The sequence below is a fragment of the Bison bison genome, unplaced genomic scaffold, assembly GCF_000754665.1.
Source record: "Bison bison bison isolate TAMUID 2011002044 unplaced genomic scaffold, Bison_UMD1.0 scf7180017864223, whole genome shotgun sequence".
Taxonomy (NCBI): Eukaryota; Metazoa; Chordata; class Mammalia; order Artiodactyla; family Bovidae; genus Bison; species Bison bison.
The window spans coordinates 1,959,006-1,971,436 of NW_011494795.1; the positions used below are offsets into that span (position 1 = coordinate 1,959,006).

Below are 12,431 nucleotides of genomic sequence, written 5' to 3' on the forward strand. Positions count from 1 at the left end.
GACAAGGCGCCCTGACCCGGGGTCGGGGCTGGGGACAAGGGCGCCGAGGTCGGGGAGGGCGCCGCTTCCCCCGCACCCGGGAAGCACCGCGCGCTTGGAAGTCTTGACCACGTGCCGCAACATCCTGGAATATCGCTGGCATCCTTCTTCCGGGCCAACTGAGTGACGGACCGATTCACCCTCGGAAACACTCCACGGGAGGATATCGACGAGGCTAAAGCGGCACGGAGGTGGCACATTACTGCCCACAGCACATGGTTCAGGGTCGTCTTTGGGTACGAATGGGTTGAGAAGTTGGCCAGTTTCTCTCCCAGAGAAGTTGGACTTGACTGGAGTTGAGAGCCACGGGGGAAAACCAACAGCAGGTCGAGACGCTGGGTGACATTCGACAGAGCTCCAACACTAACCAGGGAAGCCGACATACGTGGTATAACACACGTAAAAGGGTCCTGGTGAAAATTATTTCATGGGGGAAGAGGAAATTTATCTGCACTACGTAGAAAGCTGATCAAGGCATTCAGTTATCCTCAGTGGCTTTTGCCTTGAAAATACTTCCGCGAATGAAAGTTCATCAGGGTGGACGAAATCCTCATGTAAATGTTTTGTGTTCATGAACACAGGGTCCCAGCGTCCACTGGGTCAATGTGCAAAGGCCAGGAAGTCCACTCTGGGTGCAGGTGAAACCTTCCCTCCAGGGCCGCACCCAAACAAGCCTCCCAGGCAGGCGCTGGGGTATTCCCAGGCTCACAGGCGGTCCCTAAATCCTCTTGAATAGAATTGGGGGGCGGAAGCAGAGGGCATCCTGTGAGTGCTGTCCAAGGCCCTAAGGGGTGGTCCCTCCATCACTCCCAAAGACCTCCCTGTAGCCCCCACCTGCCTTGCCTTCTCAGAAGCCAGTACACCCACTGCGGCTTAGGGGCTGGGACCTTGAGATGCAGGGGCAGGTTCTCTCAGGCCAGGCCGCGCAGAGGGCCAGCCTGAGTAGACCCTGCCTCGTCTCTGGGGGTCAGAAGGAGAATACGGGGGACAAGGACAGGAGGCAACAGAAATGCTCTTTATGGCGATTTTGTAAACGTCTGGGGGTCGGAGCAGCAGCAATCTCCATGTCTTGTGGGAGGGCAGGATGATGTTGTGGGGGCACCTGGTATCTCTGGTCCTTCCGGCCCTTCCTGCTCCTGACTCCCCCACGTGGCTCCTTAGACGCTGCCTGACTCCCCTCCCTGCTTCTCCTTTACTAACACAGCCTGCTCCATTTTACCAACATGTTGGTCAGTGAGAAACAAAATAAACAAAAGTGAGGAAATAGCTTGTCCTGTCTTTGTGTTTTCACCTCTGGATTTTACGGGGCTTCATTTCTCTGTCACATTTTGCCCGTTGCTCTAGAAGCAGACAACTTCGTACTCAGAACCATGCCCATCTCTGCACCCCAGACCCTTCCTTCCAGCCTGAGATTCTTGGCCAGGGATGGGCTTATTCAGTAAAACTCTCCTGGGAGGGACGGGGACCAGAAAGTGGATGCTGGAGGAAGCCGGTTTGGGGCATCTCCTCCGGACAAGTTTTGAAGCCGTCCAGTCCAACGGTAGTGTGGATTGCTGGTGACAGTGGCGAGTGTGCTGGGTCACCTGGAGGGATGTCGTGAGGACTGAGGCCCCTGCCAGCCCTGAGAGTCCCTGGCTCTAAGACTCAACAGTCAAATGCTCTCAGATGCCTTTTTACCATCTTTGTCTCCCCTTGTCTTCCAGCTTTTGCTTTCAACCTTCCTGCCCTCGGCTCTTCTTTGCTGGATGACCCTAGGGGCTGCTGAAGCCTCTTGACCCACGTGTGTGGAGAGCTGGATGTACCTGGGGATTGCCTCCCCCACGGTGGCTCTTGGCCAATGAGAGACAGGTGTTCAAACCAAGCTCCTCCTCTTCCAGCCAGCACTGCTCGGAGGCATGGATCATGGCCAAGCTTGTCTGTGGGATCCCATGCGAGCATCTCTTCAGGGTTTGCCTTGAGACTCGCCCTTACTCTGCTTCTTCTCCTTTGTGGTCTTATTTCCTTTACTCAGATACTCACTGGGAGCAGGGCCTTAATAAGTCACTCACGCCTATAATCCTTGTTTCAGGGTTTGCTTGTCAGGAGCCCACCTTCAGACTGATGGTGTTGATAGTGGGCTTAGGAAGTGGAGTCTAAGGTGGGGACCATGGGCTTGGACCACTCTCCCATCGCAGCAACAGGCTCTCCCTGTTGTGACTCCTGACTGCTATCATGATGGACAGGACAGGATACCAGCTGAGAGGGGCTGCCCAGCTCATGTCCTCATCCTGAGGACCTGGGATACGCTAGAGAATGGTTATTCTAGGGACTGTGGGATGGGTTGGTTTTGCTGAGCACCACTGAAGCCATGATGCGGGTGAAAGAGAGGCTCGGGATCACAGTTATCAGCTGAAGGCCCAGAGGGTCAGTCAGGAGGCCTCTGTGCCATAAAGAAACTAAGTTCCTCCTGCCGAGGACCGACTACCAAAGACTGGGGACGGGGCCTGAAGCAAGAGGAATGAAACCTGGGTAGGATTGGGGATGTCCTTGAGCACACATTCCCCCCAACTCTATGGGCCTGTGAAAGTGGCCTGATTTCCCTGGCTAAAAACACCAGCTCTGGGGATTTGCCTGGTGGTCCAGTGGTTAAGAATCCACCTGACAATGCAGGGGACCCAGGCTTGACCCCTGGTCAGGTAATTTAAGATCCCCTATGCCATGGAGAAACTAAGCCTGCGTGCTGCAACTCCTGAAGCCCGTGTGCCACAACTAGAGTCTGGAAGCTGCCACAAAAGATCCTGCACGATGCTGCAACAAGGACCTGATGCAGCAAAGAAAGAAAGAAAATGTAGTTTAAAAGCATCAGCTGTGCCTCTTACCTTGTCCAGAGACGGTTGAGGCAGGTGTTTTTCAAGACACTACTTGTCCTCCTATAATGAGGTCCTAGGCCCAGCATGGCTTGGCTGGGGCAATGCTGGCTCTGCCAAGAGTGGGGAGGGATTATTTGCCAAAGGAGCTGCAAGTCCTGGCTAATACCTCCAGGCAGGAAACAGGGAAGTACATTTGGGAGTGGATCTAGAAGGCAAGGGGCTGAGAGTGGGTGGCATTTTAGGCTGGAGATTAAGACATGCTTCTGGGGCTTCCCTGGTGGCTCAGTGGTAAAGAGTCCACCTACTAATGCAGGGGACACGGGTTCAATCCCTGGGTCGGGAAGATCCAACATGCTGCAGACCTACTAAGTGCACACGCCACAGGTATTGAACCTGTGCTCCAGAGCCCGGGAGCCGCAACTACTGAGGCTAGAGGACCCTAGAGCCCTTGCTCCCCAACAAGAGAAGCCGCCACAATGAGAAGCCCGAGCACTGCAGCTGGAGTAGCCCCCACTCGGCACAACTAGAGAAAAGTCCGTGCAGCAACAAAGACCCAGCACAGCCAAAAATAAATGAAATAAAAAGACATGCTTCTGTGTCTTCTCAGGCCTGAGAAGGAGCCCCAGGAAATTTGCCTCTCGGTCCTTACCTTCTCCTTCTGACTTTGTGACAAACTTCCAGAGGTGACTCACGCAGGTGTATGCAGGACCAATACCACGTGTATGGTACCTTGGAACAAATTTTAAAATGTGTCCCTCTTCCCAGTGGAGATAGCCCACTCCAGGTCCACGGCTTTGTAGCGGGGAGGCAGGCTCCCTCAGAGCCTTGGCCCTGGCGAGGTCTCCACCCCACCTCCTCCCAGCATTTTCAGCCACCAAATCGAGTGTTTCTTTGTCCTGAGTCAACCTTTACCAGGTTCTGTCCTGAGCCCTAACCCTAACCCTAACCCTAACCCTAAGTCACAGGGGAGCTCTGCTTTTCTGGATTTATATCACACCTTGTCTGTTCTGTGCTGGCAGCCAGTTAGACGTGACTAATTCATGTGTGTTGAGAGATATCAAGGGAAAATTAAAGACAAGAACATTAAGGAGTTTGACTTGAGGAATTTTGTAACAGAGTTCAGACCTTACAAGGCTGGCTCATCAAGTGAAAAAAAAAATACAGTGGGAAAAAATTAACCCCCGCCCCCAAATTACTGAGAGTATAATTAGTCTCAACTTTTCATATAATGATCACATCTCCAAGGGTTTGCAAAAGGTAGAGAGAGGGTTGTTTCTATGAGGGGGCTGGGAAAGGGCTCAAGGTTTTACCTATATTGGGCACTGGTGTGAAACAGAGGAGCTAAGTATGAAGTCCTTCCTGTCTCTTTGGGATGTGTTAGTCACATTAATGGCAGTAGGGAAGGCTGTCATTTTTCTTTCTTATCCAGTAAATATCTCTGGACTGACCCTGGGCTGTACTTATGCCATATCAGGGACTGGCTGGCTAAGCTCAGAAGTCTCTGGTAAAATGAAGACTCTCCAGGGAATAAGGTAAAGTCAAATCTATAAAGCAGAAAAGAGTTCAACCCTTAGTACTGTCTTTGCTTCCTTTGAGTCAGCTTGGCATCTTTTAGAAACTAGCAACGGTCCTCTAGTGAGGACTTGGGAATTGGAATTCTGGCTGCCAGTTACTACGTGACAACTTCCCTTACCTGTAACAAGGAAGCAAGAGTATCCATTGCTCTCGGTTGTTGTATGTCAAGCAGGTAAAATATTATATGCAAACGAACCTAACCTACAGTAGGCACTTGGAATATATTTGTTGCATCTAAAGCAAGAAACCAACACATACTCTTTCCTCTGGTTGGATTTTCTATGAGATAAGGCTTTCTACTATTCCAAGGTTTAAAAGTTTAGACATTGTAGAAAAGAGGACTTTGTGAGGCCCCAGATGGTAGAAGGGCATAGTGATGCCCTTAGGATTCTCCCTTGCAGGTCGAGTCTGGTAGGGTTCCAGGTGACTCTATCCAAGGCCGTGACATCAGCCACCATGCAGGTATCTCCCCAAAGCTCTGAACCTGAGGACTCAGTCTCCTAGACTTGGACGTTCCAAAGATCTAAGGCTCAGTAAGTCCACGTGGAGCACTCCACCCCTGATTTCTCCCTTTGGTGCTGGCAGCACCATTCAAATTCGCCTGAAAAAGAAGTAACTTTATTTAGTTTCTACGTTTGACCACACCGTGTGGTATGCAGAGATCTTAGTTCCCCAACCAGGGATTGAACCCATGCCCCCCCACCTTGGAAGCCTAGGGTCCTAACCACTGGTGTGTGTGTATGCTGAGTTGCTCAGTCATGTTCAACTCTTTGTGACCCTGTGGACTATAGCCCAACCAGGTTCCTCTGTCTCTGGGATTCTCCAGGTAAGAATACTGGAGTGGGTTGCCATTCCTTCCTCCAGGGGATCTTCCGGACCCAAGGTTCGAACCCAGGTCTCCTGCAACACAGGCAGATTTCTTTACCACTGGACCGCCAGGGAATTCCCAAGGAGTAACTTTTAAGCTCATCAAAATTAGATGTAAGAAATCAAATGGTTTCCAATAAACAAATCTTATACTTTTGCTTTAATAAAATGTCCACTCTGTATGTCTGTAAACAGCTTGGGGGATGTATATGAAAATGCATGCATGAAATAGAGTTCACGGCGGGAGTGGGGGGATCATCTGCCTAGTTCTTGCCTTGCCCTCCACGGGGCATGCTGATGTTGAGGAGGCTGTCAGCCATCCAGTGCCTGTCATGAATTCATTCTGAGTGTCAGCCTTCCTGTGGTTCACCAGCAGGGACACGGGCATGTGGGAGTTATGAGACATTTGGAATTTGTGAGATCCAGGATGGCTCTGTCTGAGCATATGGGCTTTGAGTAAGCCCCACCTCTGCACAGACTCATCCCCAGGTGCAGACTGACTTCAGGGGCTGGTCCCCCAGCTGGGCAGAGCTCACTCACACTAGGCTCCTAGGCCTTGCTTAGCTGACACCTCCTGCAGGAAGCCCCCCTGGATTCCTTCTGGGTTCTCATGCTGTGGGCTGGCAAAGAGTCTGACACTGAGGAGTGCTGACCAATGTCTCCACCCAGCCTCCACACGCCCCTGCCCGAGGGAGAGGACAGTAGTGCCACCGTCAGAGAGAGCCAGAGCCGGACAGTGATCAAAGCAGTAAAAACAAACTGTACTCAAGACCTAAGGCAATAGGAGAAAAGAGGGCTCAGAATAGAAGCGGACTCAATCCCGAACACCACAAGGACAAGCAGAGATTCACAGCCAATGTGCAAGGTAGGAGGAAGCTGCTAGATGGAAAATTACTAAGAGGAAAGGAACATCAGGGGCGGGGTGGGGGGAGTTCTGGTTAAACAGACCCGACAGGATTCTTGCTGAAGGCAGGCCAGGGTGTTCAGACATCACCTAGGGAATGGTGGGGGTGAGGACTCTGATCAGATATGACGGTGATCTGATACCAGGGTGAGGATTCTGGCAAAACTGACTTGATAGGGTTTCTGCTAAAACTGGGCAATGCAGAGACAGACAAGGGAGCCCCAAGGTGGATGAGGCTCAGACTAAAAGTTTGGTGGAGAAGGGAGTCTTTTGCACACCTGGCTTGTGCCTCCTCTGTCTGCAGTGCACACTCCACCCCTGCCTGTTCCTCTCTGCCTGGACCTGAACCTCTGCCCCTGATTGGCAGACATTTTTGTCATTTCTGTCTGTACCCAGGCTGCGGTTTGGGGGGGAAGCTGTTTGCTCTTCCTTTCTGCCCTCTGCTCTGTCCCCAGGCCCAGCATAACTACGCTTGCCCTGAACTGCTGGGTGAGGTGCTAGAATGGACTTGACACCCAGGCAGGTGCAGGCATCTGACAGGGGGCTGGGGCAGGGAGGGGCTCCCTCTGCAAGGATGATGGGCAGAGTCCATCACAGCAGCATCACAATTGCAGAACCAAGAGATGTTCCCAAAGTGATCAGGATCCCCCGCTATTGGCCATTCCCATTTCCATAGCTTAACTCTCATCTTGTGCCGGAGACTGAATGTTTGGGTCTGCCCCTTACCCCCAACTCGAATTCACATGTTGAAGCCTAACCCCCAATGTAATATATTCCATCATTTTGGAGGAGGGGGACTGTGGGATGTGATTAGGTCATGAGGGTGGAGTCCTCATGAAGGCTATTAGTGCCCTTATAAAAGGACCTCCAGACAGATCACTCACCCTTCTCCCAATGTGAGGACTCAGCGAGGGGGCCCTGGCTCTGAACCAGGAAGAAGGTTCTCACTGGATGCTGAATCTGCCAACACCTTGATCTTGGACTTCCCAACCTCCAGAACTGAGAGAAATAAATGTTTCAGCCCCTCCATCTATAGTGACTTTGTTATAGCAGCCCAAATGGATTAAGATATTTTGTCACCTTGAAGCCCTGCCATTTTCCACCTGGGTCACCTCAACAGCCTTTGGACAGCACCCAGTCACCCACCTGGACCCCTGCCATTCCCACCCCCACCATCCATCTTAACAAGTATGACCCACCTCTGCCCGATGCCTTTGTGGGCTGCCAGCTGTCATGGGGCCGTGCCCCCTCCCTAGACCTGCCTCAAGTCCCCCCACCCGTCCCTCCAGCCAACAGGTCTTGCTCAGGCCTGGTCTCCCCTGTCCCCACTGCATCCCAGTCTCCAGCCATCTTTCAGGCTGGGCTGAAATGCCACCTGTCCCCTGAAGGCATAGGGACCTCCTCACCACGTCCCCATATGGCTCTCACAGTTAGGACTCCAGGACTTGCCGTCTTCTGGGCCGGGAGGCCCTGCACCCCTCCTTGCTGTGTTTCCCCTCCCCAGACCTGCAGGTGCAGGAGGAGTTCATGCTGAGGCCAGCCCTTCCCCCTGCTGCTTCCCCTCTGCCCAGCCCACCTCCACGAGCCTCTCACCCTTTTAAAAATGTTTATTTGTCTGCACTGGGTCTTAGATGCGGCACCGGGAATATTTGACCTTTGTTGCAGCTTGTGGGATCTAGTTCCCTGATCAGGGATGGAACCTGGGCCCCTTGCACCGGGAGCGTGGAGTCTTAGCCGCTGGATCACAGAGGAAGTCTCTCCATCAGCCCCCTTTCAGCACCCCCAAGAGAAAGACCTCCAGCTCAAGGTTAGTGCTGGCTGGGCGAAGGGGCAATGTCCAGTTTGGGTCTCTCTTTTTCTCATTCTTGCTGCTTCCTGCTCTCTTGAGCCGCACAGGCCCTGGCAGGCCCCGTCCGCCTCTCTCTCCTCCCTCTTTCTGGCTCACAAGCAGCAGGCTGGAGGGCGGACCAGCCCCAGTGCAGGCCCGCTCACCCTCCCTTTCTCCCCAGATGGCCTTGTGTTGGCAGAGGTCTCGAGTGGGACTGGGCTCCCTTCCTCAGATGGTCCTTGTGTTTCTGGCCCATCAGCCACCCCTTGCAGAGCCAGGCGACTGGCAGCACTGGGTACATCTAGATTTTCTCATGTCCCCAAATGGTATCAAACCCCTTGTCCATCTCCAGTCATCCACAGCATGGAATACTGACACCTCGTTTCCATTTATAACTGTGATCCCAGGGCTCTCTGTCACTGCCAGGTAGGAGTGTAACCCTGAGTTTTGAGAGCCCTCAATGTAAATTCAGGGCTTCCCCAGTGGCTCAGATGGTAAAGAAAATGAAAGTCACTCAGTCGTGTCTGACTCTTTGCAAGCCCATGGACTATACAGTCCATGGAATTCTCCAGGCCAGAATACTGTAGTGGGTCGCCTTTCCCTTTTCCAGGAGATCTTTCCAACTCAGGGATCGAACCCAGGTCTCCCGCATTGCAGGCGGATTCTTTACCAGCTGAGCCCCCAGGGAAGCCCAGGAATATTGGAGTGCGTAGCCTATCCCTTCTCCAGCAGATCTTCCCGACCCAGGAATCGAACTGGGGTCTCCTGGACCGCAGGCGGATTCTTTACCAACTGAGCTATCCGGGAAGCCCCAGATGGTAAAGAATCTGTCTACAATGCGGGAGACATGGCTTCGATCCCTGAGTCGGGAATCCCTGGAGAAGAAAATGGCTACCCACTCCAGTATTCTTGCCTGGAGAATTCCAAGGACGGAGGAGTCTGGTGGGCTACAGTCCATGGGATCAAAACGAGTTGGACACAACTGAGCAACTAACACTTTCAATGTAAATTCAGATGGTCCCAAAGCCGAGCCTGCCTGTGGCTGGGGCTGGTGCCTTAGCTGAGTCTAGACTCAGCAGTTTGGTCATCAGGTTCTCTTGGGAACACAGTGACTCCCACAGGCCTGGATTTTTCCACTGCTGGTCTCACCCCTGCTAGCCTCCCTCCCCCATCAGTTTTCGCACCTCGTCCTGCAGCCCTTCTGCCCCCAGAAGGTTCTCACACGCTTCGACAAGATCCTTAGGGCTTGGTGAGCCACGGGGCCCCCATCTCCCCCAGTCCCCACCAACTGGAGTGAGCACAGGGTCCCACGTTCATCCACGCACAACGCGTACTAGCTGAGTGTAAATGCGTAGACATATACCCAGACCAAAAACTCCCGTTGAGAATGAGGGACAAGCAAGGGTCGGGCGGCTGGCCTCAGAGGGCTCGAAGGATGCTGTTGAGAACCCACAGGAAGAGGTGGCCAGAGAGGCCAGTGGCCAGGACTGCTGAGTTCTTGGAGCCCAAGCACAGGGCCGCACAACGTTCTGAGGAATATCACTGCAAGATGCAGGAAACGGGGAGGGGAGGAGGCGCGTCAAGGCTGGAAGCTGGGTCTCTGGCTCCCCAGCACCCCGTGAAGACAGGCCTGCCTGGCAGGGGTCCTGCCCCAGGGTCTGTGCCCACAGGCACCTTCGGGCAGCCAGCTGTGACCCCTGGCAGCTCAGGACTTAGGTGCTTGGCAGAGTCAAGGCCAGGTGACTTCAGATCATGCAAGGCCCAAGTGTGGTCTATTTGGGACAGCCCTGAGTAGGCACAAAGGTGATGCCAGGCCTGTGGGGCAGGGAGGGGGTCACCTGCAGAGGCTCAGCCAGCCTGAGGCTGTTGGCAAGGCCCGTACATCCAATCCAGGTCCAGGGGAGCGTGGGAACGGAATCGGGTGGGATCACAAGAGTAGGGAATTTTATTTGATTCCAAAACAAATAAACACTAAGGAGCCTGGCAAGTGGCTCAGGTTTGATTCCTACAGACGAGTGGGCGGATGCCCTGAGCACACCTTGCCCCTGCAGTCTTCATAGGCGTGAGGCAGAGGAGGACTGGAAGCCGCATTGCGACCTGTGACACGCTGAACATGGAAGGCTCCGGGACCTCCGTGTGGACCCTCACTCTGTCCTGCACGGGCCGAGCTTTGGGGACTCTGCCTGTCACAGGGCAGGACGAAGGAGAGGCTCTGGGGGTGGAGGTGTGGGGAGGAGACCCTCAGGGAGGGGAGGAAACCACAGGGCCCAGGACGGCAGCCTCTCCTTGGCCTCGAGAGGCTGGTGGTCAGCTGAGGGAGGAGACTCGGGTAGGGACTGGGCAGGGGGGCGCTGCCCAGTGGGCAGAGTTGGTGGACTCCACAGCTAGGAACATCCGCAGAGATCAGAGGAAGAAATCGGCTCTTAGGGAAGGGGTCAGGTGGGAACAGGCCAAGAGGACAAGTGAGCAGACGCCACGGTGCCATGGGGGTCTCTGCCGGATGAGGTGGAGGGTTCGAAGACAGGGATGAGCTGTCAGTTCTGTTTCACCTGCCCCCTCCCCAGTTTGGGCTTCCCAGTCCATTAAGAATCCCTGTCAGTTAAAAATCTGCCTGCAATGCAGTAGACCCAGGTTGGATCCCTGGGTTGGGAAGATCCCCTGGTGGAGGAAATGGCAACCCAGTCCAGAATGTTTGCCTGGAAAATCCCATGGACAAAGGACCCTGGCGGCCTATAGTCCATGGGGTCACAAGCGTCAGACATGACTTAGCAACTAAATCACCACCACCTCCTCCCCCATTTGTTTCCTATCTGATTCTGGTGCCTGACTGACTTCATCCCCTGTCCCTCACATTAGGAGTGGACTTGACCAGTGGGCAGCACTGGTAGGGTGGGAAGGAGAGGACAGGCTGGCGCTGCAGGGGGAAGGGGCCAGTCGCACCCCTCCTGCACAGCCCCAGCTCCTACCCGGTGATGCCACCTCCAGCCTCCAGCTCCCTGCAGGCCTCCTTCCCCAGCCGCCCCTTCAGGTCCAGGTGCCAGTCTCCGGTGCCTCCATTCCTATTGCTCCCCCTTTCCTGGCTCTGCTGCTCTCCTGAGTTATCTCCCCTTCAGAGCTTCTCAATGGGACCACCTGGGGTGGAGGGGGCTGGGGAGAGGGTCCCGGAGTCCAAGGCACAGAGGCCCACAGGACCAGATGGGGAGTGCCATGGACAAGTGGGCCTGCAGAAAGGTGGAGGCGGGGGGACGGTAGGCATGGAGCACCTCAAGCCCAGTCTCATCCGCTGGGGCTGGTCACTTCTGAGGGCCCGGAGCGGGACCCTGCAAACCACAGGTGTGACACTGGCAGAACTGATTTTTTTTTTTTGCCATCTTTTAATGAGACCTTCAATTTTTAGTTTTTAAAGATTTTTTTCTTTTGATGTGGCCCATGTTTAAAGTCTTTATTGAATTTGTTACAGTATTGCTTCCATTTTATGTTCTGGCTTTTTGGGATCGAGGTGTATGGGATCTTACTTTCCTGACCAGGGATCAAACCCTTCACCCTCTGCATTGAAAGGCAAAGTCCTAATCACTGCCAGGGAAACAACATATATATATATCTGCTTTGTTGAGATATAACTGACATATAACACTGTATTCGTTTTAGGTGTTCAATGTAACGATTTGATGTATACTGTGAAATGACTGCCACAGTAAGTTTAGTTAAGCCTCATCACCACACACCGCTACCCTTTTCCCCTCCTTGTGATGGAAATCGCTGTGCAGGCAGGTCTGAGTCCTCCGTGGTCTGAGCAGACCCACAGCCAGACGCTGAGGGTCTGGAGGGGAGAAGCTGTCACTTCAAGCAGGTATGAACCCTCTGAGAGCCGAGTCAGGCTGTAGTGTTGACAGTCCTGTCTTAAGGGGTGGGGGTGGGCGGGCATTAGTGAAAATAGAAGAAAAATGCTACCAGTGCAATGATAGCTGGGCAAGGCCCAGGGTCCAACCTCCGTGGGTGCAAGATGTCACCATAAGACAGCAGCTGTGGCCCTGGGGGATGGGGGTGGGGGGGCAGATACAGGTAGGTTTTGGGGAGGGCTGTGGACATCCCGAGTCTCCCACCTCACCTTCTCACACCTCCTGGGCGGCCGTCTCCCCCTCCCGCCTCCCTCTGCTGGGGGAACACGTCCCTTCCTAGAAGCGGGCCCTCTTCCTGGTCACTTGGAAAGCTTCCAGATCTGAGGGCTTATTGCATTCATCCAGCGACCCCGGCGCAATGGCTGGCCCCCTCGGTCCGCGTCCTCCTCCATCCTGGGAACACCCCCACCTCTACCTTCTAGCCAGAGTTGGCCCCACACGAGCCGTGGGCCTCCGGCCCACCTGCTCTT

General features: G+C 53.9%; 1 protein-coding gene across 1 annotated transcript in view; it reads left to right on the top strand.

Annotated features, from left to right (window-relative positions):
• Window positions 1-11,748, top strand: part of ZNF853 (zinc finger protein 853) — a 17,452-nt gene extending 5,704 nt beyond the window's left edge. The window contains exons 5-8 of the mRNA XM_010845786.1: window positions 6,690-6,723; window positions 10,114-10,286; window positions 11,176-11,395; window positions 11,711-11,748. Of these exons, the coding sequence (XP_010844088.1) occupies window positions 6,690-6,723; window positions 10,114-10,286; window positions 11,176-11,395; window positions 11,711-11,748 (465 nt within the window). The remainder of the gene's footprint in view (window positions 1-6,689; window positions 6,724-10,113; window positions 10,287-11,175; window positions 11,396-11,710) is intronic.
• The last annotated feature ends 683 nt before the right edge of the window (window positions 11,749-12,431 follow it).